The sequence below is a fragment of the Bufo bufo genome, chromosome 3, assembly GCF_905171765.1.
Source record: "Bufo bufo chromosome 3, aBufBuf1.1, whole genome shotgun sequence".
In the NCBI taxonomy this organism is placed as follows: domain Eukaryota; kingdom Metazoa; phylum Chordata; class Amphibia; order Anura; family Bufonidae; genus Bufo; species Bufo bufo.
In genome coordinates, this window is record NC_053391.1 from 380,539,152 (window position 1) to 380,565,595 (window position 26,444).

At 42.2% G+C, this 26,444-nt stretch overlaps 1 protein-coding gene and 1 long non-coding RNA gene across 6 annotated transcripts in view; both read left to right on the forward strand.

The window, feature by feature from the left end:
* The window catches only part of LOC120995475 (NADPH--cytochrome P450 reductase), an 89,160-nt gene extending 66,107 nt beyond the window's left edge, over window positions 1–23,053 (forward strand). For 4 of the 5 annotated variants that reach the window (XM_040424716.1, XM_040424715.1, XM_040424712.1 and 1 more), the window contains exons 4-16: window positions 95–223; window positions 2,855–3,004; window positions 3,233–3,357; window positions 4,544–4,633; window positions 5,418–5,516; window positions 7,101–7,217; window positions 7,643–7,761; window positions 8,583–8,764; window positions 11,958–12,107; window positions 17,172–17,439; window positions 19,243–19,388; window positions 20,647–20,732; window positions 22,320–22,464. In XM_040424716.1, the coding sequence (XP_040280650.1) occupies window positions 95–223; window positions 2,855–3,004; window positions 3,233–3,357; window positions 4,544–4,633; window positions 5,418–5,516; window positions 7,101–7,217; window positions 7,643–7,761; window positions 8,583–8,764; window positions 11,958–12,107; window positions 17,172–17,439; window positions 19,243–19,388; window positions 20,647–20,732; window positions 22,320–22,464 (1,806 nt within the window). Of the gene's footprint in view, window positions 1–94; window positions 224–2,854; window positions 3,005–3,232; window positions 3,358–4,543; window positions 4,634–5,417; window positions 5,517–7,100; window positions 7,218–7,642; window positions 7,762–8,582; window positions 8,765–11,957; window positions 12,108–17,171; window positions 17,440–19,242; window positions 19,389–20,646; window positions 20,733–22,319 lie in introns of all 5 variants that reach the window. The other variant, XM_040424711.1, reaches the window with a different exon arrangement.
* A 38-nt stretch (window positions 23,054–23,091) lies between these two features.
* Window positions 23,092–24,573, forward strand: LOC120995476. Its single transcript, XR_005777600.1, has 2 exons — window positions 23,092–23,972; window positions 24,003–24,573. It is a non-coding gene; the product is annotated as an uncharacterized LOC120995476 (long non-coding RNA).
* The last annotated feature ends 1,871 nt before the right edge of the window (window positions 24,574–26,444 follow it).

Consider the following 26,444-nt stretch of genomic DNA (forward strand, 5'->3'; position numbering starts at 1 on the left):
ACATTACCTGTACATATTTAAAAATGAAAACTTGTGTGTAATGGAGACATTCTTTTATTGCCGGTAATAAACATTTTTTTTATTTTTTTTTTAGGGCAAAAATATAGTGGTATTCTATGGATCTCAGACAGGAACTGGAGAAGAGTTTTCTAATCGTCTTGCTAAGGATGCTCACCGCTACGGTATGCGTGGTATGTCTGCTGACCCTGAAGAATTTGAAATGGTGAGTTTAGTATGAGTAGTAGTATAGTATTAGTATAGTATCCTTATAGTGGTCTGCAGCCCTTTCCTCTTCATGAGGTCAGAGTGTTCCTGTGAACATTTCCACAGATAGTTTCTAGTAATGCAGTAGCAAGATGGTTTTTATAATTCCTCCTGCCCAGACGCTGTTTGTTACCGCCACCTGATACAGTGGGCACCAGCATCTACTACCAGCTTATTGTTATTGGTCATTTATCAGGAGCTCTACCCTCTTGATAAATTCCATCTTTAAGAGGACCTGTTATCACCTTGAAAATGTGGTGCAGTATGTTATAGAGCAGGAGGAGCTGAGCAGATTGATAGTTTTATGGGAAATGATTCTGCAAAATTGTAATTTATTTAACTCTGCTCTTTCTGAGCTCATTAGCCAAGAGGGCCGTCTTATCAGTGATTTACATTTCCCTATCTGTATGCACTTCTACAGGGAATCAATTCATTCCTGGTAACACCGCCCGCATGGCTACTGTGTTCAGAAAGAGCAGAGATTTAAATAAATTTCATGTTTTGCTGAATCTTTTCCCATAAAAGTATATCCTACTGATTTACTTCTTCTGCTCTATAATGTACTGCCAGCAGATTGTACTGGATTTCCATGGTGACTGTTTGTTTCTCTTTTAAAGGCTATATACACCTTTTTGTAGGAAAACCATTTTTTTATTGCATTTTTTTAAAAAATTTTCAACTAGTCCAAGCAACAGAGGAGAAATCACTGTTAGAAATAGTCGGGAATAATCGCGGGTAAAATCTGCTTTTACTTTAACTTTCAGCTTCATTCACAGCATCCCGATTTCTATCATTGATATCTTCCCGTGTACTAAATGGATTGTATGTAATTCTGGTATTGTCTGAAAGCTTGGAATGTCCATATTTCTAGCTGGTACCAAACCAGAGATGTAAGCAGCTAGAGTAGCTCCCCCCCCCCCCCCTCCCTGTCAATCTGGAAGACAATGAGGGACAGCTGGCTATTAAGAGGTTAAAATAAATGCTTACTGATTTAATGTAATTGCAGGGCTTGTCTCTGGTTAGCTGTATGTGAGGATACACACTGCTCTGGGTACTGTGGGGAGTTATCTGCGTTCTGATTGGTCCTGCTAGTTCATGTGAGGAGAGCAAGGGCTTATGGGAAGTGAGGGAAATACAGGATGGCCTCAAGGAAGGGCAAAGATCATCACAGGAAGAGCAGCAGAGGCCATCTTGGGAAGATGCTGAAATAGAGGCACAGAGAAATAGGGTTGCTAAGGGCTGAATACAGACATCAGAAAGGTAAAAATAACTGAACAATAAAGCTTCATGAATATCTTCCCTTCATCATCACGTGTTAGGAATGATAGTGAAATGGCAGTTACACTTTAAGTGAATTATTTGTACTTTAAAGAGGACCTTTCACCAGAATAAAACCTCTAAACTGACTATACAGACGTGTAGAGCGGCGCCCAAGGATCCCCCTGCACTTACGGTTATACCTGGGCGCCGCTCCGTTTGCCCGGTATAGCCTCCGGTATCTTCACATGTTAGGCTCCACCCAGGGGAACCTGCCGCGGTCTCCTTCTCCCATGCTGTAGCGCTGGCCAATCGCAGCGCTCAGCTCATAGCCTGAGAGAAAAAAAAACCTCTCAGGCTATGAGCTGAGCGCTGCGATTGGCCAGCGCTACAGCATAGGAGAAAGAGACGCCGTCAGGTTCCCCTGGGTGGGGCCTAACTATGAAGATACCGGAGGCTATACCGGGAGAACAGAGCGGCGCCCAGGTATAACCGTAAGTGCAGGGGGATCCTTGGGCGCCGCTCTACACGTCTGTATAGTCAGTTTAGAGGTTTTATTCTGGTGAAAGGTCCTCTTTAAATGCATTTAATGTTTAACTTTTTTCTACATAAGTAACACAATGGAGCAAATTTATCAAAGCTGGTGTAAAGGAAAACTGGCTTATTTGCCCATTTCAACCAACCAAGCCAGTCTTTCTTTACAGCATTTTGCTAAATCTCCGCCAGTAACTTGACTGTGATGTGGTAATTGTGTTTTGAGACTGGATTGTTCGGCTGTTGAGTCTTGTGTGCAGAGCTGCCTGGATTCCTTGTGCCACTGACTGCATGTTTAATCAATTACAGCGCTCCTCCAATGGACGGTGCATGCAGCTAATAGAAGTAATTAAAAACAGCCTCTCTATAGAGACCATCCAAACGCTGAAAAGCAACCTATTCTCATGTTAAAGAAGGCGACCAGACGGTGGAAGCTAGACACAGGCATTCTTCACTCATGCTTGAATTTTAACCAGGGCTGAATTAGTAACATTTAGGGCCAAATCGGCATGCTTCATTAGTGTGCGGTGGGAATCGCGAACGTTATGATTGCCGGGCAGTCAAATTCTGGCAATTTATAATATTGCGGCCGTCTTAGTATTCCAGGAATAATGTAATTGTGTCAAAAGGCAGAACGCCATGCTCTTTTTTTTTTTTTCTGAACATTTCTGCTAAATGGTTTCCAGATTTTCTCTTTATTTCCCCAATTTTTGCTCACTAACCGATGAATGCAAAAAAGTATATTTAAATTCTGTTTTTTGCATGCCCAGTAAATTATAGCATTTTTTTTTTTCTGCAGGTGGATCTTGGTCGTCTTAAGGACATTGAAAACTCTCTTGCTGTATTCTGCATGGCTACATATGGTGAAGGGGACCCTACAGATAATGCCCAGGACTTCTATGATTGGTTGCAAGAAGCGGACGTTGATCTGTCTGGTCTAAAGTTTGCAGTAAGTGCGATTGTTTATAGTGAAAGGTGCTAATGAGCGCAATCTGGCGACAAAAATTCTGGTCTGTCTACATAGAGGGTGACATGGGGGTGGGGAGGGCTGGCACTCGAGTTTTGAAGTATTTACATGCAAAAAGGGGTGTAAAGCCTGGAATAAGTGCCAGAAATCTCATCCTTTTTTGCCTTTTCCTCTCTGAACCTCACAATGGTTTCTCCTTCCTTTTATTAGGTATTTGGCCTTGGAAATAAGACATATGAGCACTTTAATGCCATGGGCAAATACTTGGATAAAAGACTAGAAGAGCTGGGTGCAGAAAGAATCTTTGAACTAGGAATGGGAGATGATGATGGCAAGTAAGTACCCCATGTTGTACTTCTGTTCCTTGTACATACTGATAGATTACCTTGTTTCATAGTGTATGTAATGTATGTGCATATTACAAGGAAAGGCCATCTTTAATGCATTTTCTAAATATCACAGAAAGTTGTCAGTTGATTCCATTAGTGGGGTCTGTGAGCTAAACCCCCATCAGTTGTCTACTCGAGAGTTGCAATGCTCTGCGAAGCTCAGAACTGTTTCAGAGCAAGTACTGATTTCCATTATTTCAATATTGCACCATTAAAGGGTTATTCTAATCGCTAGGCTATGCCATCGCTTTAAAATTGATGGTGGTATGACCTCCGGGACCCTCACTGATCCTCAGGCCTCTTTCACACGAGCGTGACGGATTGGCTCTGGGTGCGTTCAGTGAAACTCGCACCATTTTGCAAGCAAGTTCAGTCAGTTTTGTCTGCGATTGCGTTCAGTTGTTAAGTTTTTTTCCACACAGGTGCAATGCGTTTTGATGCGTTTTTCACGTGCGTGATAAAAACTGAAGGTTTACAAACATCTCTTAGCAACCATCAGTGAAAAACGCATTACATCCGCACTTGCTTCCGGATGCAATGCGTTTTTCACTGAAGCCCCATTCGCTTCTATGGGGCCAGGGCTGCGTGAAAAACGCAGAATATAGAACATGCTGTGATTTTCACACAATGCAGAACTGATGCGTGAAAAAATAAAAACGCTCATGTACACAGACCCATTGAAATGAATGGGTCCGAATTCAGTGCAGGTCCTATGCGTTCACCTCATGCATTGCATCCGCACGGAAAACTCGCTTGTGTGAAAGGGGCCTTAGAGTGAAGCGGTTGCAGTGTCTTGTTAGAGTTGCCGGTCAGGCATTGGTGCGGCTGCTCCATTCATTTCAATGGGAGTTCCCAAGATAGCAGAGTATAGCACTCGTAGAAATGAATGGAGCGGCTGCATGCATTTCTGACCGGCTGCTCTGTTCATTTCAGCAGGCTCTACAGGGTACGGGGTCACTGCGCTCCTGATCAATGGGGGTACCGGACATCCACCAATCTAATAGTTATCCCCTGTCCTGTAGATAAGGGATAACTTTTCATAACTAGAATACCACTTTAAGTTAGATTTTCTTGAAAGATGGTAAATGAATCCTCACCATTATTGCTAATTATCTGCTCTCTTATCTCGCAGCCTGGAAGAAGATTTTATCACTTGGCGTGAGCAGTTTTGGCCTGCAGTGTGCGAACATTTTGGCGTGGAAGCAACAGGAGATGAATCCAGGTAGGTTGCAGCACTAATTGCTTGTTTAGTCTCCTGTGGCTTTGTAGTCTAGGTGCGTAGCAATAGCAAAGTACAGATTCTTGGCTTTGATTGATACTATATTTGCTTTTCTTGATAAAGAAAGGCATACTAATAAAAACTGTATAGGTACTTATGGTGAGTAATAATCTACTAAGGGTACTTTCACACCAGCGTTTTTCTTTTCCGGCACTGAGTTCCGTCAAAAGGGCTCAATACCGGAAAAGAACTGATCAGTTTTATCCTAATGCATTCTGAATGGAGAGCAATCCGTTCAGGATGTATCAGGATGTCTTCAGTTCAGTCGTTTTGACTGATCAGGCAAAAGATAAAACCGCAGCATGCTACGGTTTTATCTCCGGCCAAAAAAACTGAAGACTTGCCTTAATGCCGGATTCGGCATTTTTTCCATAGGAATGTATTAGTGCCAGTTCCGGCATTCAAAATACCGGAATAAAAAAAATAATAAAAATCGAAACGGACCCGTTCGACAAACTGACAGACGGATCCGTTCTTGCAATGCATTTTTAAGACGGATCAGGATCCTGATCAGTCTTAAAATGCATTCAGTTTTCAAACGTTTTGCCGGATCCGGCAGGCAGTTCTAGCGATAGAACTGCTTGCCGGATCACTCTGCCGAAAGGGTGAAAGTAGCCTAACTGGCACATATATGTGAAAAAAAAACACATAGAAATCTTATATCAGGAAGGAATGTGTGGTTGTACACCAAGTTATCAAATGCCATCTCTGTCTTTTTTTCCGCCAGTATTCGTCAGTATGAACTTGTAGTGTACACAGACGAGAATATGAACAAGGTGTACACCGGAGAGATGGGCCGTCTTAAGAGCTATGAGATACAAAAACCGTAAGTTGCTTTTCCCTCTATTTCAGCTGATGTCTATAAATGGGGTTTGATGGGGTTTATATCTGCTCCTGCACTCTCTGCCACATGCCAGCTTCCTTGGAGGAACAGTACCATGCATATACGTTGGGGTGCCTTTTCTTTGTGCTTTTTGGTCCTCTACAAAATAATCACTTCTGCGCTGCGCTTAGAGGTTTTAGAAGGGTAGGCATATTTGTTATTGAAATCTCTGCAATTGAAAATCTGTTCCATTTATCTGAATGGAGTCATTTTAGCAGCAAGCACAAGGATTCCTCTAAGACCCATTCAGATCAATGGGAGAGTTGCAGAAATGTCTGCAACAAATTCTAAAGGGAGTTCTGCAGGAAAAAAACTGGTTTTTATAAATAAATTCCTAAATACCTTTATCTATAATGGCTTGTTTTGTCTAGGGGGCAGCTATTACAATGGCTGCTGTCAGATTCCTTAACATGGAATCTGTCCTAATCACACAGCAGGACAGCCTGTGTTAGATTACACAGCACAGAGCTGGAGCCCTGCTCCTTCCTCTCCCTGTCGGTGTACAGATTACAGCTGAGATAAGGGCTCCTCTGTGTCGGTGTGCCTGGAGCTCACCTACACACAAGCTGAAGTGTTTTCTAATGACACACCTCGCCCACAGCGGTGTGTCTCGTCCCTTCAGCTTGTGTGTACCGAAGCAGACGGACATAGATGAGCTCTTATCTCAGCTGTGATCTGTACATAATATAGTCCTTCACAGTGCTGACGCAGGCAGAGATGGGAGCAGGGCTCAAGGTCCCTGCAGATTGCCGACGTTTGGGATTATCGCTAACGAGGGTTTGTACGTACACTCGTTGGCAATAATCGGCTGATGTGAAGGTGCCACAGATTGCCCGATGAACGTTCATCGGGTAATAGGATCGTTGGTGCGGACACCTAAATCATTGTTTCCCGGCAGCAGATTGTGCTGTCTAAACACGCTCTACTGCCAGCAAACAATGATTCTGTATCATGAAGAGCGATGACGAGCAGGCGATTGCTGGGAAGGAATGCTTATGTAAGGCAGTGTGAAGGGGCCTTTAGATATGGCTCCTTTGTGCTGTGCACTTTGGCACAGATTAGGATGGATTCCTGAAGAATTTGACAGCAGCAGTTTTTATTCTTCAAAATGACCCATTGTAAATTCCTAAATGCTTTTAATTTTTTATAACAAGGTGTTTTTCTGTGTTCCGGTGTTTTTTTTTGTTACCCCCAGGGGTCTGCCGACTGGTACCCCCACCCATCCTGAGAACAGGGTCCCATGTCCCCGTCCTGGCTCTGCCGCTCCATTCATTGTCTGTGTGACAGCCATAAATAGCTGAGCAGTGAGAATGAATGGTGCCTCAGGACAGGGACATGGGACCCTGTTTTTTGGGATCAGTGGGGATTCTAGCAGGCAGGTCCCCAGAGATCATTTAACTTCTATCCTGTGGATACTTGGCACAACCCCCTTGTAAAGGAGAATGATTGGCTTTTTTTTTATTTTTATTAAGTATTCAGTATTTCTTTAAAAATAAAATTTGAGTGAATATTATCCTTTACCAACAGACCTTTTGATGCAAAAAATCCATTCCTGTCCAGTGTAACTGCTAACCGAAAACTTAACCAAGGTGGAGAGAGGCATTTGATGCATCTGGAACTTGATATCACGGACTCAAAAATCAGGTAATTTTATGTTTTACTTCTAATGTTTAAATTGCATATAATTGGATGATCCGTTTGAGGCAGTGGTGCTGTGGACTGTCGTCGTTTACATTGCTCCATAGCCTGCAATGCTGTACACGTATAATAGTGGCTACCTTGGGTACTGTAACTTTGTCCCATTGACTTGGACTGTATAATATAGTGGAATAGTTACATAGTTAATACGGTTGAAAAAAGACCTAATTCCATAAATTTGTTTTTCCTATATCGGATGATGTAACGTCTTAGAATGTAAATAACCTGAGCAACTGATCTAGCTGAGGAATTGCAGCTCTGAAGCCTGAATCATCTATAACTTTGCTTTGCTATTGTATTTTTGCTATCATATTTCTGATTTGAAAAGCAATCAAAATGTGATTTCCTAAAGTCTGTCCATTTCCCTTTAGGTACGAGTCAGGAGATCACGTGGCAGTTTATCCAGCTAATGAATCCTCAATAGTTAACAAACTCGGAGAACTTCTGGGAGTAGACCTTGACACTGTGATATCTTTGAACAATCTTGATGGTACGTTTTTCTAAGCAATGCGGTTTTAAGGTATACTTTGTCCCTGACCTCATAGCTTAACACACCGGCAGGGAACACATTGCTACACGTGATGTTCTGGATGGTGTATGCTTTTCTGTGAAACTGAGATAAGAATAGATTGCCCAGACTTTGTGCCTTCTGCTGGTACTTTGTAACTTTGTGCTTCTCTCTCTTTGTGGAGCAGTGGAAAAAAGTTCATGTAAGGCCTCATACACACGAATGTGTGCTGGCCGGGCCCATGTATCGGATCGCAAATTGCGGTCCGCAATGCACAGGCACCGACAGTGGGGCCGCTGCATGCGGATCGCAGAACTTGAATGGGGTCTGCGATCCGCATCCGACTGTCCACACTGCAAAAAAGTAGTGGATCTGCAAAACACGGATACCGGCCCGTGTGCGTTCCGCAATTTGCAGACCGCACATGGCCACCGCTGGTCCGCTATCATAGAAAATGAAATTGTAGACAAGAATAGGACATGCTTTATATTTTTTGTGGGGCCGCAGAACGGAACTATGGATGCGGACAGCACACGGTGTGATGTCCGCATCTTTTGCAGCCCCATGAAATAAATTGGTCCACACCCATTCTGCAAAATTGTGAAACGGATGTGGACTCATTCATACAGTCGTGTGAATGAGCCCTTATTCTGACACTGTTGTGTGAGTTCATTCTGCAAATACATGGCCCCAGCTTCCCCTGGAAATAATGATGAATTTCCTAAACCATGGTAACCAGCTTCATTTTCATTCAATGCTTTGAAATTGATCTAATATCCTGGCATCATTTATTGTTCTTGCAGAGGAATCAAACAAGAAGCATCCATTCCCTTGTCCTACCTCTTATCGCACAGCTCTTACCTATTACTTGGATATCACCAATCCACCTCGTACCAATGTACTTTATGAGCTTGCCCAGTATGCCACCGATCCTAAAGAGCAAGAGAATCTGCGTAAAATGGCCTCTTCATCATCTGATGGCAAAGTAAGCCAGGATCCTGGGAAATAATTGGCAGTGTAATATTGTACTGTGTGTTGCTTGTATTATGCATGTATACGCCACAGCGTTCCTAAAATAATTTTACTTATAGGTGGATGTATCGATATTAAGAGGGCCTTGCCATATGCCCAGGCTAGAGCATTCATGTATTGCAGGGATGCTCAACTTGCGGCCCTCCAGCTGTTGCAAAACTACAACGCCCAGCATGCCTGGACAGCCTACAGCTATCAACCTACAGCAGGGCATAGGAGGGCTGCAGGTTGAGCATCCCTGATGTATTGACATGAAAGGCCACTGACCACCATGTCATACTCCATTCACACTCCTGCAAAGGAAATGTATAGTTGTCCGAATCCAAAATTCGACTTCTGGGAGTTTCAGGAGTCAGAGCTGCCTGTGACTCTCATATTAAAGTGGTTGTCTGTGATGAAATACCCCCCCCCCCCCCCCTTCCCTTAAATATTTAATGTTCATAAATGCCTTTCATCAATTAAAGGCATATTCATATATATTTTTTTTTTTCTACATATATAGTACTTTATGGTAGTTTGGATGCGGTGGAACCACCAGTCACAAGAAAACTGTACGTTTGGCACAAGGGAAGATGAATGGAGCAGAGGTTGGACATGCCCAACTATAGTCTCAAGCATTTCTGTTTTGACCAGAGTGTACTCCATATGTGTGCCAGCTTCATTCATCTCCTCTGCTCTTATAGTCACTTTTTATCTCTGTGTCCAAACTTGAAGCTCTAACACCTATCATTTATGATTAGTTAATAAATGTTCCTGGGGGGGAACCTCCTTTGAAGTTGTATTTTTCCCTCCCGTTTTAGAGCTGGATCAATTTAGCTCAGAAATCCAATGTAGTTTATTAGATATTCTATAACTACTACTGTTTAAGTGGATGAAAAGATTCTGGGCTGTAAGACGTTACACGTCACTTATATTCGTTTACGGTCATGCTGTGTTTTTTATTGCCCAGTCTACAATATGAAATGAAGCAACTTTACAGTAGGTCTTAGGGTACTTTCACACTTGCGTTAAACTTTTCTGATACCGGAAAAAAACTGATCAGTTTTATCCTAATGCATTCTGAATGGAAAGCAATTCAGTCACTGTACAGTTTCTCGACTGAGAAAATACCGCAGCATGCTGCGGTATTTTCTCTGTCCAAAGTTCCGGAACACTTGCTGGAATGCTGGATCCGGCATTATTTTCCATTGAAATGCATTAATTAGTGTTCCGGAAAAACGGATCCGGTTTTGCGGTCTGCGAATGCGCAGACCTTTTAAAATTGTGAAAAAGATAAATACCGGATCCATTTTTCCGGATGACAACTGGAGAGACGGATCCGATATTGCAATGCATTTGAGACGCCGTAACTGCCTGCCGGAATCCAACAACGCAAGTGTGAAAGTACCCTTAATTAAAAATGTTTTGCTATTTTGGATCTACAGCTCCTAGGTAGATCTATATAGATCTGTGTCTCCATGGTTGGCATTCGGAAAAGTGTTCAGACCCTTTTACTTTTTTCACATTTTGTTATGTTGCAGCTACGTGCTAAAATTAGAAAGAAAATCACGTTTTTTCCCCCCCATCGTTCTGCACTCAGTCCCCCATAATGAGAAAGTGAAAACAGAATGTTCGAAATCTGATGATCTATTGAAAAGGAAAAACGAAAATATTTCACTGAGTCTTTAAGTATTCAGAGTCTTTACTCGGTACGTAGATGAAGCACCTTTGGCAGTGATTACAGTCTCCAGTCTTCTTGGGTATGATGCCACAAGGTTTGCACACCTGGATTTGGGGATTTCCTGCCATTCTTCTCTGCAGATCTTCTCAAGCTCTGTCAGGTGGGATGGTGATCGTTGGTGGACAACCATTTTCCCGTCTTTCCAGAGATGTTTGATTGGGATCAAGTCAGGGCTCTGGCTGCATCACTCAAGGCCATTCACAGAGTTGTCTTGATGGAAGTTAACTGTCGGCCCAGTTTGAGGTCCAGAGCACTCTGAATTAGGTTTTAATTAAGAAAATATCTCTGTAGTTTGCTCCATTCAGCATTTCCTCAACCTGACCAGTTTGTCTGTCCCAGTTGCTGAAAAACACTCCCACAGCATGATGCTGTCACCACCACGCTTCATTGTGGTGATGGTATTGGGCAGTACCTTAGAACTGAGGCCAAGATCAGTCTTGGTGTCATCAGATTAGAGAATCTTGTTTCTCACAGTCTGAGAGTCCTTTTTAGGTTATTTTTGCAAACTCCAGGTGGACTGTTATGTGCCTTTTACTGAGAAGATGCTTCTTTCTGGTCACTCTGCCATAAAGACCATATTGGTGGAGTGCTTCAGTGATGGTTGACCTTCTGGAAGTTTCTCCCATCTGCACACAAGATCTTTGGAGCTCAGCCAAAGTGTCAGTTGGGTTCTTGGTCAGTTCTTTTACCAAGGCCCTTCTCCCCCAATTACTTAGTTTGGAGGGCCGTATAGCTCTAGGGAGAGTCCTGGTTGTTCCAAACTTCTTCCATTTAAGAATTATGGAGGCCACTGCTTTTGGGAACTCTTAGTACAGCAGACATTGTATACTCTTCTCCAGATCTGTACTTCCATACAATCCTGTCTCTGGGCTCTACAGAAAGTTCTTCCCTCCTCATGGCCTGATTTTTGCTCTGATGTGCATTGTCAGCTGTGAGACCTTAAAGAGGTGTGTTTTTCCAAATCGTGTCCAGTCAACTGAATTTACCACAGATGGACTCGTGTCAAGGTGTAGAAACATCTCAAATATGAGCAAGAGAAATGGGAGGGCCAGGTCTGAATACTTATGTCCATACAAAATGTTAATTTTTCCTTTTTAATAAATTAGCTTCTAAAGATTCTGTCTTCACTTTGTCATTATGGGGTATTGAGTGCAGATTGATGGTGGGAAAACTTAAAAAAAGTGAGAGTCTGAAGACTTTCCGAATGCATTGAGGTCAGACTGCGCAATGTACACGGTTATACTCCAGGACATAATGCTGACAAACTATTTGTAAGTGCCAAGTAAACTATATCTCGTTCTGCTGGCATTTTGTAGATAAGATAAATGTTAACTTTGTATATTGAAGTATAGTTTGCTGTTGTAGAATTTTTGGCTTAAACAGCTATTCAATTCTATGTCAACACATGGTATGTCCTTCTTTCCAGGCCTTGTATCTGAATTGGGTTTTGGAAGCAAGAAGAAATATTCTGGCAATTCTAGAAGATATGCCTTCATTGCGTCCACCACTTGATCATCTTTGTGAATTATTACCACGTCTGCAGGCCCGTTACTACTCAATTGCCTCCTCTTCAAAAGTAAGTTTCGTGATCACCTGTCTCTATGGATCACTGCAGATGTCTTAGTTTTATTGATCCAGAATCATGCTATTTAGAATAGTATGCACTGTTTAAGTGCTCAAGATAGACACAAGAATATAATCCTTGCTCCCTGCTGCCACTTAGTAGAGAGACGTCTTCACAAACTGACTTCCCAAAGGTGTTACGATCTCATGAGTGCTCACCGATCTTTACTGCTGGTCCCATACCGTTGCATCATGTTGGTGTTTACCCACTGCATTCACGTGTAGTGAATTTTTTTTTTTTTTACTCTCCTATAATTTCCTTTGCTCCATTTTTGCCCTTTGCTATACTGATTATACCTGGCGTATGTATCATCCACTAACCTATTTATCTGCGAGTACATTGACCTGTTTTGAGTCATATATGATTGCTTCATTAAATGAATGTGACAATCATGTAGAGCTTCTATTTATCACTTCAGTTACTCCACTTGAATGCAGAAGATTGTCAGGACAATGAGTCATAGTACCCAGCTCCTTGTTAGCTGGAGTCCTGTTTCATCATATCCAGTCAGCGCGCTCAATCTCCTAGTGCCGCAATATAATTTCCTTTAATCTGACAGCGACATACTGTGTCATTGATGCAATGCATCTGTAGGTGGGATGTACCCACGTCATTATCTGTGATGGTGACGTTTGGGCATGAGTTTTGTCTTTCCCAGGAAACGCTAGTCGGCACATCACTCAGTCTGCATCAGGATAAGGGCACCCTACTAAGTGTTTGTTGATGTCAGCACTGCCAGCTCTATTGGCATTGGCCTCACAGGTCTAATATTGATAGTAGCTGGCATCTGAAGTTTCTTATACTACGATCCATACAGGCTAGCCTTGTAGGGATCACTGAAGTTATATTGGTTAACTTGTGAAATTGGAGACAAGTCATGGACGTGCAAGCAGCATCCTGTGTGTCCGAGCAGCATGATGATGGTGGGCTGTCCATGCCTATCCGCAGGATCTGAGCCAGTACTGCACTGGCGCATCATCATAATGTGTAACCTGTAGACTGGAGGAGCCTGAGGGAGTGGTAATTCAATAGGAGGAAATATCAGTACCGGCACCTATACAACTCACTAATTGTTAATCGACCTCTAATGAAATTGACAGTAGATGCATGTAGGGTTGTCACGATACCAAAATTTTGATTCAATTTCGATACCATAGAAAAGTATTGCAATACTCGATACCATAGAAAAGTATTGCAATACTCAATACCATAGAAAAGTATTGCAATACTCGATACCACGTGAAAAAATAATAGCCGTGCGCATTCCGCATTTTATGGAACGTCCTGCCCATAATAGAACAGTCCTATCCTATTTTTTGGGGGGACAAGGTGACTAAAAAATGGTGAATCGCGCAGTTTTTATTATATTTATTTTTTCTGTTACAGCATTCACCGCATAGGAGATATATTTTAATAGTTTCGACTTTTTCGGATGTGGTGATATGTAATATGTTTGTTTATTGTTTATATATTTTATATGTAAAATTGGGGGTGATTTAAACTTAAAGGAAATCTGTCACCAGGATAATCACTATTGAAGTAAAGCCATGGCCTAATAGCACTTAGTACCTTATTTCCAGATGTGCCTTTGCTCCAGCAATAGATGTTTTCTATCTTCTGAAAATCCAGTTTATTTGGTATGCAAATTAGCCAGTAAGGTGCCCAGAGGGGCGTCATTCTTGCAGGAAGGAGCCCAGGCACGCCTCCTGCTAGTGCCCAAGCCCCCCTCAGAGTCCCGCGATTTCACTGCTGGGGCTCCGATCGGAAGCTGCCAATGCGGCACCTGAGGGGTTAATTGCCACAGATCGCAGCGCCTTGTCAAAGAGGGTCGGTGCCGGGTATGTAATTCTGCCACCTAGATTTGAATTAATGGGTTAGTTATCTTCATTGGTGGCGCAGTGGCCACAGCCCCTCTCCTCCTCCTCCCATCTCTCTTCTCATTGGTGGCAGCAGTGGCACAGTGGGGAGGGAGGGAGAGACTCTCTCTTTCTCCCCTGTGCTGCTGAAGAGAACATGGAGCGTGCTGAGAACAGCGTGCGCCATGTTCTCTGATACTAGGCTGCGCAGTAGTGCAGCCTAGTATCGGTAAATGACAAATCCCGGTATCGTATTGATTAGAGTACAAAAGTATCGATAATGCGGTACTCGATGCAACCCTAGAGGCATGTAGGGTCAGTGCAGTTAGATGGGTAATCAATTACAAGCTGGCAGCTCACGGACAGTAATAGAAGTGTTAGCCGTTTTGGAGTGAAGGCCTGGGTTTCTTGGTCCCTGCTTTTATAATCCCTGCAGCACACCAGGGTTGGTGGATAGACAGCTGAGAAGAGCATAAAACACTGTGGGCATCATTTATTAAACAGAAATACGCCTAAATTAGGTGTATTTCTGGCGCAGATCTTGGCACAAAGGTCCTTTGCGCTGCAACCTGCGGCTTCTCCCTCCTCACACAAGTCTAATAAAGTGTTTTAGGGAGTAAATGGTCTAAATGTAAGACAGCAAGGAAGCGGTCTTACATTTAGAAGTGGCAAAGGATCCGCCGAAGTTCTGTAGAGGCCGACGCCTTTACGTAACTGCGGCAGGCCCAACGCTAGTGCAAGGCTACTAAAAACTAAAACGCCGGTCCTAATAAATCACCCCTCTATTTTCCTGCTGCCTTGAGAGAAATAATTCCTTTTCTGTAAACACCAGAGGGATGAACATAAAGTATGTCTGCTGTTAGCAGCTAGTTTTCTAGGTTCTCATTAGGGCTTGTTCACATCTGGGTCAGAGGCTCTGTTGCAGATTCTGCTAAAAAGAGCAGACGAAAAAGTCCTGTATGCAGCCTTCTGAATGGACCCCATTATAGTCAGTGGGGTCTGTTTACGTCAGTTACGTGTTGGATCTGGCACTTCTGTTTTCATTGTTTTGCTCCTCTAACAGAGCAGAACAATGGAAATGACTAGTGCTGGTTAGAAGGTGCCCTATGGCATATACGGACCAGGTTTAGGAATATTTTAGTGTATTCAGTCCTTTTTTCATGTATTCAGTACATTTGTTATGCATATTACAGTTCTCTCACTAGATCAGTAAACCTGAGTTGAAAACAGAGGAATACAATTCATGTCCATCTCTGTGAGTTAGGGCTCATTCAGACGGCCGTATGCTGTCCGCAAAAATACTGAATGCTATCCGTTTTTTTGCGGATCCGCAAAAAAACGGATCTGCAAAAAAACGGATAGCATTCAGTATTTTTGCGGACCCATAGACTTCAATGGGGCCATGTCCTGATTTTCACGGACAAGTATAGGACATGTTTCATTTTTTTTGCGGAACTGTGGAATAGAAAAGGGCCCCATAGAAGTGAATGGGTCAGCATCTAATCCGCAAAAAAACGGATCCGCATTTTTGCGGATAGCATACGGCCGTCTGAATGAGCCCTTAATCATAGTTTCTAAGTCCATCTACCATTCATATAGTAGTGGCGGTGCAGGGTATTACAACTTTGTAAGTGAAACCGAGGTGCAATACCCTGCACCGCCACTAAGTAGACTGGTGCAGGTAGACGGACTGGGGTAAACCTTGAAGAGGCTGCAGCACTCGCACAACTGCTGCGGCCAACAGCTGATCAGTGCCAGAAGCCAGACCCGTACATATCAGATATTGATGGTCTAGCCTGAGGATAGGCCATCAATCTTCTAATGTCAGGAAACCCCTTAAAGACCGGGCCTATTTTCATTTAAAAATTTTAGATTTTTCCTCCATGTTCCAAAAGCCATAACTTGATTTGTCCGTTCACATAGCTATATGAGGGCTTATTTTTGGCAGGACAAGATGCATTTTTTTTTTTTATGCCACCATTTAATTTACCATGTCTTTTATTAGAAAACAGGATTTGTGTGGCAAAATAAAAAAAAATAAAAAAACTGAATTCCACCAAGGTTTTTGGGGTTTTGACATCACAGCGTTCACTATGCACTAAAAATGACCTGACATTCTTATTCTGCGGCTATACCAAACTCTAACATTTTATTTTTTTTTTACTACTTTTAAAAAATAAAAACCTTTAGAAAAATCAAAATTTTCTTTGCATCACTATATTCTGACAGCCTTCACTTTTTTTTATATTTTGGTCTACAGAGCTGTATAAGCACTTGTTTTTGCGTAACAAACTAGTTTTTAAAACCATTTTTGTAGTATATACAACGTTTTGGTCACCCTTCTATTTTTTCTTTTGGGGGGGGGGGGGACAATATGACCAAAAAAAATTTGGCAAATCGTGTGTTTTTCATTTTCTCTTTATCGGTTGCGATGTTTACCGCACAGTAATTAAAAAAAATATATGTTAATAGTTCAGATGTTTTTAGACGCGGCAATGCCCATTATGTTTATTTTATTATTGGTTATGTATTTTTATATGTAAAATTGGGAAAGGGGGTGATTCAAACTTTTAATATAATTGGAGTTGTTTTGCATTTTTTTTTAAAACTTATTTAAAACTTTTTTTTAATCACTATTAGCCCCCATAGGGGCCTCGTACATGGGATCTTTTGATCCCCTCTCCTATTCAGCCTAATAAAGATCTATTAGGGTGAATAGAATTTTCACTCCCTCCACTCTGAGCTCTGCCTTGTGCATAGCTCAGCATGGAGAAAGCAATGGCAGGCGAGGTCTGGATCGCTTCAGAAGCGTCTAGGCTGCCATGGCAACCAATCGGAGCCCCGCAGCACCTGAGGGGTTAAATGACGGGGGCGTCCCGTCACTGCAGAGGCCCCCCCCACCCCCACATACACCCGCGGGTGCATAACCCCATGTATATAAGGCGTTAAGGAGTTAGGCTGCCAGTTGTAAGATTAGACTTAATCTTTAACATCTGTGGGTAAAAATGGAACTTATTCATAAATGTTAATCAGGTTTTTAATAAATGTTTTAAATATGAAGCTTTATTTATAGGACTTATTGGTTGAGCATCAATATTGTATTAGTATTATTGTTATTTTTTGTATTGATCAACGTTTCCCCCTTTGCATTGTGTTATAGGTCCATTCCCATTCCATACACATTTGCGCAGTTGTAGTAGAATATGAAACCAAGACTGGACGATTCAACAAAGGTGTCACCACAAACTGGCTCAGAAACAAACAGCCAACTGACAATGGGCACAAATCGTCTGTGCCCATGTACGTCCGCAAATCTCAGTTCCGACTTCCATTCAAACCCACCACGCCAGTTATCATGATTGGGCCTGGCACTGGTATTGCCCCATTTGTGGGATTCATCCAAGAGCGAGAATGGCTGAAGCAGCAAGGTGAGGGATGGTCTCAATCTAGATGCAGTGTTCCATAGTATTTAATTTTTAGAACGTGGGCCACGGCTATACTTTTTTTATTTAATTTATTTATTTTTTATTTGTGACCTCATCTAAGGTATATGAATATGCTGACAAGACAGTTGTCTGACTGGTACAGAAACGAAAGTTCCTTTTCTGTCATCCGTTAAGGCCTCACTCACACATACCTGGATTTTCACAGACCACTGTCCGTGAAAATAAAGCCCACCATCCTGCTGAGTGCACGATCGCACGGTGTCATTGGTTGCTATGACGCCATGCACATTGTGCCGCCGCTGCTGTACAGTAATACACTTGTATAGATCATACAAGTGCATCACAGTACAGCAACGGCAGCACAAGCGCACGGCGTCATAGCAACCAATGACGCCGTGCACTCGGCAGGACAGGTTTTCACGGACCGTGGTCCGTGAAAATCCACATGTGTGAATAAGGCCTAAGGCTACATTGACACGACTGCTTTGTGACAGACGTTTTCTTTTTACGGATGTCACATGCCAATTATTCAGAACCATTACAGTCTATGGGGCTATTCACATGGCTGTCCTCATCTCAAACCTCATCCACTTGCACACACAGAGGTCGTCTCTTCTCTCGATTCTGAGGGACCTGCCAAAAGACCTGCGCTCGGGTGTGATGATGTCAACACTCAATCATGCTGGGAGCGCACGGTGATGTCATCACGCTCGAGTGCAGGTCCTTCAGAATCAAGAGAGGAGTGACTGACTCTGAGCGTCTTCTGCTAGAAACAAACATTGCAGCTGAGGATCATTGTGGGGGACATTAGCACTGCTGGGGGCCACTGTAGATGACCTTATTACAGCTGGGGTCCACTATGGGGGGCATTATTACTGCTGGAGTACATTATGTGTACTGCAGGAGTTGGGATTTAAATAAGAAAAAAGTCAATGAAATGTATCTATTTTATGTATGAAAAACCGATCCAAAACAGCCAGAAGGCCAGAAAATGGATGCACAAATGGTTGAAAAATGTCCATGAAAAACTGACAGTAATTAGTAGCCTAAATACTAATTTAACACAATACCCTTTTAACCCTTTCATTGCAAAGAGCATTACTCTCAAATTTCCCCACAGCAAGACTACTAGGACTGGATTTTTGTATTATATTAAAGCCCAGAAACTTAGAATTCTAGATGCAATATTGAAGATGTAGCACTCATTTAAAGTGAGGAAGCAGCATGAAAACTTTTACTCCCTGGTTGTGTGTGTAAGTAAGGGGTGTTCGGCGGAAGCTGCTAATGACATCGGGAACAAAGATCACCGTCTGGCCCTGTCCACACTTCCTCTGTGCAGCCTCCAGTGACCCCGGGGGTGTGGGATACAGGAACTTTACCAGTCTGGCAGTATATGTTCCCTCAGTGACACTTGGGAGGGGAGTCTTTTTAGTTCTACCAAAGAATTTAGAGAATAAGCAGTTACACATACACTGACCCCGTGGACATTTGTCAGTTTGTGATGCAACTTAACGTGAGGACTAGTGTAAATGCCCTGGCAGTGAAAGGGTTAAGCATGCTGCAAATTTGTTACAGACATTTCTGCAACCAAAAATCTGTTTCCTTCATCTGAATGAGGATATTTCTGCAGCAGGTGCACAGGCCTCTGCAAACCCCATATAGATGAATTGAACATTTGCAGAAATTTCCAGTCGAAAAGTGCTCAGCGTAAATGTACCTTTTATACAGTCTCTGTAGTTGGCTTACGATTTTGTGAACCATAAGAGATTGTGTGACCTTTTATAGGTAAGGAGGTTGGAGAAACTGTCCTGTATTACGGCTGCCGGCATGAACATGAAGATTATCTGTACAAGGAAGAACTTGCTAAATTTCATAAAGATGGCGTCCTCACCCAGCTGCATGTTGCCTTCTCCCGGGACCAGAAAGAAAAGGTAATAAATAACTGTTGTAGTTGGACCTTTATTTGGACACAGAACATCCTGTACTGTCCTCCTATTCCTGGAAGATAATTTATTATCAATAGGGGACACATTGACAATTCCTACAGCCGTATGCCAGGTTAAGTAATCTTACCGAATTCGGGAAATGTTTTTTTTTTTTTTTTTACAGTACAAATTAATTTATGAAGTTATTACCCGAAGTTTCTCGAGACTTCGTGAGGCAATAACTTTTGCTCATCTGAGCCAATACATAATAATACTGTCTGGAGCTCCTGCTCCATACAGTATTGGAACGAGGTATTGTGCGAATCAACTTCAGATGTTTCATTTGAAGTCGATTCGCTCATCCCTAGTCATCACACCTGGCATTGACTCCTCCTCAAGTCAAAGTGCAGAGGGAGCCGCAGTTGCAGAGAGAGCAGATCCTTTAGGTGTAACGGTAACACCCCCATTGCTCCTAGAGGCTCATTTGCATATATTAAAACATCTTTTTTTCACCAATATGGGCACATACGAACACGGGACCAACACAGATACCTTCAGCTGACAAGTACACATGTAACAGGTCAGCCAGTGTCATAGATACAAATCTGCTGACAGATGCCCTTTTAATAAAGTTGCTGCTTTTTCTGGCACCAGAAAATCAAATATACGCCATCTATGAGTGGCCATAGAGTATAACAATAACTTATGACAGTGTTTGGCTTAAATGTATAGTAAATCTGTCAGGTTGTGAGGTGGCAACCTCCTCCTGCTAAGCTCCACTCACTTTTCTTGCCAGTTTAAAAAATAATTTTGCAACTTTTTTTATGCCATAAAGTAGCATAAAAACAATCATGAATCTGCCGCATAGTGTGGGAAACAAAACTGTAGAGTAGGGCGGGACCATAGCAGAATTTCCGAGAGAAGGGGCTCACACAGGTCATTATTTTCCAGTCTGGTGGTACTTCAGAGACTTCTTGGAAGACACGTTTAAAGAGGTTGCTCAGAATTAGAACGTGGCTGCTTTCTTCCAAAACCAGCACACAATCTGTCCATCCTGAGCAACGCATTTGGTGTAATTTCAGTGACCATGACCTCAGTAGTAATGAATGTGGGAGCCTCTTTATTTGGACATCAATCAATTTTCAGTATTGCTGATCTCAAAATGTTTTATCTTACTTTGTTACATTAGTAGGTCATGATTGGGTGAATCCAGGTATAGCCTGTATAATTAAAGGATTTGATAGATCCATTTCTCATCTTACAGGTTTATGTTCAGCATCTTCTGAAGAAAAACAAGGAAAATATCTGGAAGCTGATAAATGAGGAAAACGGTCACATCTATGTGTGCGGGTAAGTTTCTTATGCCTACGTCTTCATTCCGTATGGAAGTCAGAGAAGAACTGTTGCTTCCATGTCCATTTTCTGGTGCTGTGTGGTTACATTTGGTAGGAGATGATTCCTATATATCCCACAAGCGAGTGTCTGTGTTGTCATACACAGGTTTCCCACTGAAGTGAAGTTTTTTTTCCATTTTAATGTCTGATATGTCCTTACACATGTTGGAACACACATGGTGATATGTTTCATTTCATCACATTATTGTAATTGAAAGTTGTCTGCATAGTCATCCTGGGGCTCAATGCACCACTAGACAGCCTACCTAGCCAGAGATGTCAGGGATTTGAGAATTGGGCTGTTGGGTTTCAACATGTCTGATCCTTTTGTTCTTGGAGGTATAAGCAGAGGATTCTGGGAGCAGCTATCTCCCCTCTCCCTGTTGAGAACACATGCACGCTTAGCCAAGGATGGATGGATAGAGGATTTTCTTTTTTACAGTGTTCATTGTATGTTGTAAACAACATTTTAACAGGTTGTCTATGGCAGTACCAGATATGTGTAGTTTTGTTAGCATTTTACTTTTGCTCAGTTACAACCTTTTTCATAGGAAATTTTTTTTGTTCCTAGAGCCTTCAAGGGGTTGTCCGCTTTATTTATATTGATGACCTATACTCAGCTATCGATCAGCTGTTTGAAGAGGAGCCTGCCCTCCATTCAAGCGCTGCCTTCTCCTCATTCTTTACCTGGTCGCCCGCCGCAACCGCAGTGCTGAGCAGGTGTAACTACAAGAAGCTGTCCCATTCACTTCTGAAGGATAGCTCCTTCATAGGGAATGGGACAGCTTAGGTGTCATCAATATAAATAAAGCGGACAGCCCATTTATCTCATTATGTTTGTCTGGGTCGGTTCATGGGGGCTTGTTTTTCTACAGAGAGAGTTAGATTTTTCAATGGTACCATCTTTGGTGATTCCAAACAATTGATTCACTTTTGTTAATTTTTTGGAGGCAAGAAAGGAATACCAATAAAAGAATAAATCATCCATTGAATAATTTTTTTTATGCCATTCGTACAGTATAAATAACATTGTAACATTATTCTGCGGGTTGTTACATTTACACCAGTACCAGAAATGTATAGTTCTATATAATGTACCGTATGTAGTAATTTCACTACGTTTTCACAGTAAAAATGTTTTCATCACCACATTCCTAGAGCCAGAACTTCTTTTTAGAGTTGATGTAGCTTCAAGAGAACTTTTTTTTCCCTGAATTAGTAGAATTTGGGGCTAAACATAATTGGGTTTTATTTTTTTAGGGGGCATATTTGGGGCGAAACCATGTTTCACAGTTTTTAAACCTATAATTAAACCAACCCATTGAACCGTGCAATCTGTTTGTGGCAGCACAGTGAATGGAAACCTCCGTTCCTCTTTACATTTGTATGAGAATAAGGGAGGTTACAACTCCTGTATATATCATTCAGGCCCCAATCTGCACCCTCACATTGTGCACATTCTCGGCCATTGCTCATTAATACCCTGCAGTCCTGTGAGGTCATTGGTCACCTTTTATTCATTGGTTTTATTTCCTTCTTACAGTGATGCCCGCAATATGGCTCGTGACGTGCATAACACTTTCTATGACATTGTTGAAGAGTATGGCAAGATGGATCACAGTCAGGCAGTAGATTACATCAAGAAGCTAATGACCAAGGGCCGTTACTCCCAAGATGTCTGGAGTTAAAGCACGCAAGGCCTGCAATAAGAGGACTGTCTAGAGCTACTGTTGGAGATCTGCATGAGCCCGTTCAGATTAATCTGTTAGACTTTATCTTTTAGATTCGTTTTTAAGAGATGCAGCGACAAAGGTGTAGTACTATTCCAAATATAATTCTCTCCAATTATGTTTTGAACAGTACCAGTCAATAAACTGTCCAAACCAGTAAGATATCCATGGTCAGTCAGTGTGAAATGGACTTTGTAGCCTTTATTGTCAAAGGATATGCCGTTCAGGAAATCAAATCTTTTTCTTTTTTTGTGCTTGCCTTTTCTCTTGAGGTACAAGCAGGAGCATAATCATGGTTAACATCGAAGACCGTTTTATATACTGCTCACTTCTCATATCATGTGGCTGCTTTCTTGTATTTGTCGGTTATTAGTGGATGAGCTGCAATATATTCTACATTGAAGCATCTGTTGTATTTTGACTTTTGCTAGTTAAGCTAATTTCACTAATAGTTATACAATTCTTACTTTATGTGAAGCTTTGATAATGGTTAAATACAAAGCCTTGAGGATACCAGTTCATCTAGATGAACTGGAAACTATTTGTGGCTTGGACGTAGAGAGAGAACCTCCTATGTTCTATGTTCTCTAGCCCCCAGCCTACAAAATAAATCACAGGTAATTCATTAAAATGTGCCTTAAATGTACAAGGCTTTTCTTCAGTACGAATATGGGCCCATCAGATGAGTTTGTTACATTACAAGCCAGTAGTTCTTACAGTGTTCATTACTTCTGCAAATGTTATAGCCGCCCCTCTGGAGCATTTTCCCTGTGAAGCCGAGGTAGGTCCATCTTGTATAACAGGCAGAGATGATGTATGGGATCAAGTAGATGAGCTGCAGGGGAATGGCTGGGTTCTATGCTGACCTTTGCTGCATATAGATTTTACCATACACAGACCTTATAATTCCATGCCTTAACTTTACAGATATATTGTCGGGTCCTTCATCAAATGCTCAAAAGCAGACTTTGTAACCCATTATTCCAGAATACCAGCAGTTGTAGATACCCATCCTCTGCACCTTATTTATTCCATGAAACCTTGTATTTTAAGTACTTTTGGATGAAGAGTTAATACTCTTCAATAGGATATTCTTGAGGCAGTTTGCTATTGAGTAACTCGATTCAGGAGACTTTTGAGGTCACAACAGTAATGTAGATAGTGCGTAAGTGGCTCGTCTGCAGTGTGGTGGACATCGTTGGTTAGAGGTTGGTCACTTTAGGAAAATGTTAACTAATGCACCGTTTTCGTTCGTTGAGTACCTACACCCTTGTTATGACTGGCATATCTTCTGGCCCTAATCTGATGGAGGAGCATGACCAGCGACGCCATTTTGCCTCCTGTGTATTAACACACTGCATCACCAAAACTAGTGCAGGCACAGTGTGTACAACAGAGGGATCTAGATATCACGTATCTGCAGCCATAATATGGATTGGGGCAGTGTGTAGTCGGAATATAGCACTGTAATAGGGGGCATGGCCTCTCAACAAAAGAAAACTATGCAGAACTGATAGTAAATTTTGGATTTTTTTTTTTCTACATTCACATGGTTTGGTGGTCTACATAGATTTTGCACATCTTTACAAAAAGAATATCCATCATTGACAAAGGTGTGGCTTTATTTTTCTACTTCTCCCTGATGGGATGTACAGATCATACCTAAACCAGGAGAAATGTTGAAGTGAATGCTGCTTTTACAGACGTAGAAATCACATTTACTAGTATTGTAGCCAATGAGCTGTACCAATGTCTACCACATAAGTCACCTTAAAGAAAGGTGATCCCAGATAGGAATAGGCAGGATCATTGTAGGCGGCATTGGGAATTTATTGGTGCTGTCATCACAGGTTGTTTTTTTTTTTTTGTGCTATCTCTATGGTCTGTTGAGGTTCCATCATAAATTGGTAACTTGTCCTCCTGTGTGCATTGTGTTTAAAAAGTACATTCAGATTTATTTTTTTGCCTTTTCGAAATGAGTGTTTAATAAAACAATATTGTCAGTGATTGTAAATAATTTTAAATATGCATTAACCTTTGAAATAAAATATACACCTGAAATGTGCACTCATGTCTGTCTTGTGTGTTTCTTCCACCCTAATAACTCATATACTGTTGACACAGGGGACTAGAAGCCCCTTGTCGGGAAGGAAGCAATCCTTGTTTAGCTGGCTGCTCGTTAAGTGGAGGTGAAACGCTGTATTTACATTCAGTGATCACCTCCACAGTATGAACACGAATAAACCCTATAGTGATCGCTCGTCCTGATACAGCTGCATTGTTTTTTGGCAGCAGATCACGGTATAGACGGCACAATCTGTTGCCCAGAAACAAGTTATTTGCAAGCACTAACAACAGTTTCACTCATTGGGTGACCCTCTTTAGACAGGTAGATTGTTGCGAACAAGTGTACACATTAACGTTTGTTCCCGACAATTTGCCCGAATATCGCCCTATTTAAATCCACCTTAACGGTGCCGTTAGACAGTGCAGATTTTGTTGCAGAATCTTCTGTGACTGAAAATCGGCTCCATCCACTTGAATGGGGGTTGCAGAAATCAATGTGCTTGCTGCCCCATTCATGTAAATGGAACTGATCTTTAGTCGCGGAAAATTCTGCAACCAAATACGCAGTGTGTGAAGGCACCCTAAGGGCTCATGCACATGAATGTCTTTTATTTTGTTTTTTGTGGACCGTATATAAATGGGTCCGCAAAAAAAATGGAAGTTACTCCATGTGCATTCTATTTCCATATGCCAGTTCCGCAAAAAAATATAACACGTCCTATTATTGTCCGTATTACGGACAAGGATAGTACTGTTCTATTAGGGGACAGCTGTTCCGTTCCGAAAAATACAGAATGCACATGGATGCCATCCATATTATTTGCAGATCCGTTTTTTCTGCGGACAGCAAAATACATTCGGTCGTGTGCATGAGCTCTAAGGCCTCCTGCACACGAACATGTGCGCCCCGTGGTTGTGCTGCGGCCCACAATGCACTAACGCCGTCCGTGGGGCAGCCGCAGCGGATCGCGGACCCATTCACTTTAATGGGTCCTTGATCCGGCCGTTCCGCAAAAAGATAGAACATATCCTATCTTTTTACGGAACGGAAGTACTGGACGAAACCCCACGGAAGCACTCTGTAGTGCTCCCCTAGGGTTCCGTTCCTTGCTTCCATTACGCATCTCCGGATTTCCGGACCCATTGAAGTGAATGGGTCGGCATCGTGATGCGGAATGGCCACAGAACGGCGTCCGTGTATTGCGGATCCACAAATGAGGTCCGCAATACGGCAACGGGAAGCACACGTTCGTGTGCAGGAGGCCTAAGGCTGACAGCTTTCCTATCCCCGTGTACACATTCACAGGTGTAGACCTTGATCCTCTGTACCACAAGATAAAACAGTCTTTAGTCAGAGGTTGTTCATCCCTGGGGACCTTTTCTGCCAACACCACTCCATTGTGGCTGGACTCGAGTTGGAAATGATACTTAGACCGGGTTCACATTATCATTTAGTTTTCTATTCTTCTGATCCGTTAGAACAAAAAAAGAATCCTGTATTTTAAGCATCAGTTCCGCACATTTTGCATCTGTTTTAGCCATTTGCATACAGGACTTTTTTTTTTTCTATCTAAAATAACAGATCTCAGATGGAAATGGCTAAACTGCATAACTGAGCATAATGGATGCTTAAAGAAGACCTTTCACTTGTAAAAACAATGTGAACTGAGTATGCTGACATATAGTGCGGCGCCCAGGGATCTCACTGCACTTACTATTATCCCCGGGCGCCGCTCCAACCTCCCAGGCTGTGTGCTGTGCGCTGCGATTGGCCAGCGCTGCAGCCTAGGAGAAGGAGACGCCCACAGGACAAGGGAAGACACCGCCTACTATAACTTACAGAGCAAAGGTACCGGAGGGGAGAACGGAGC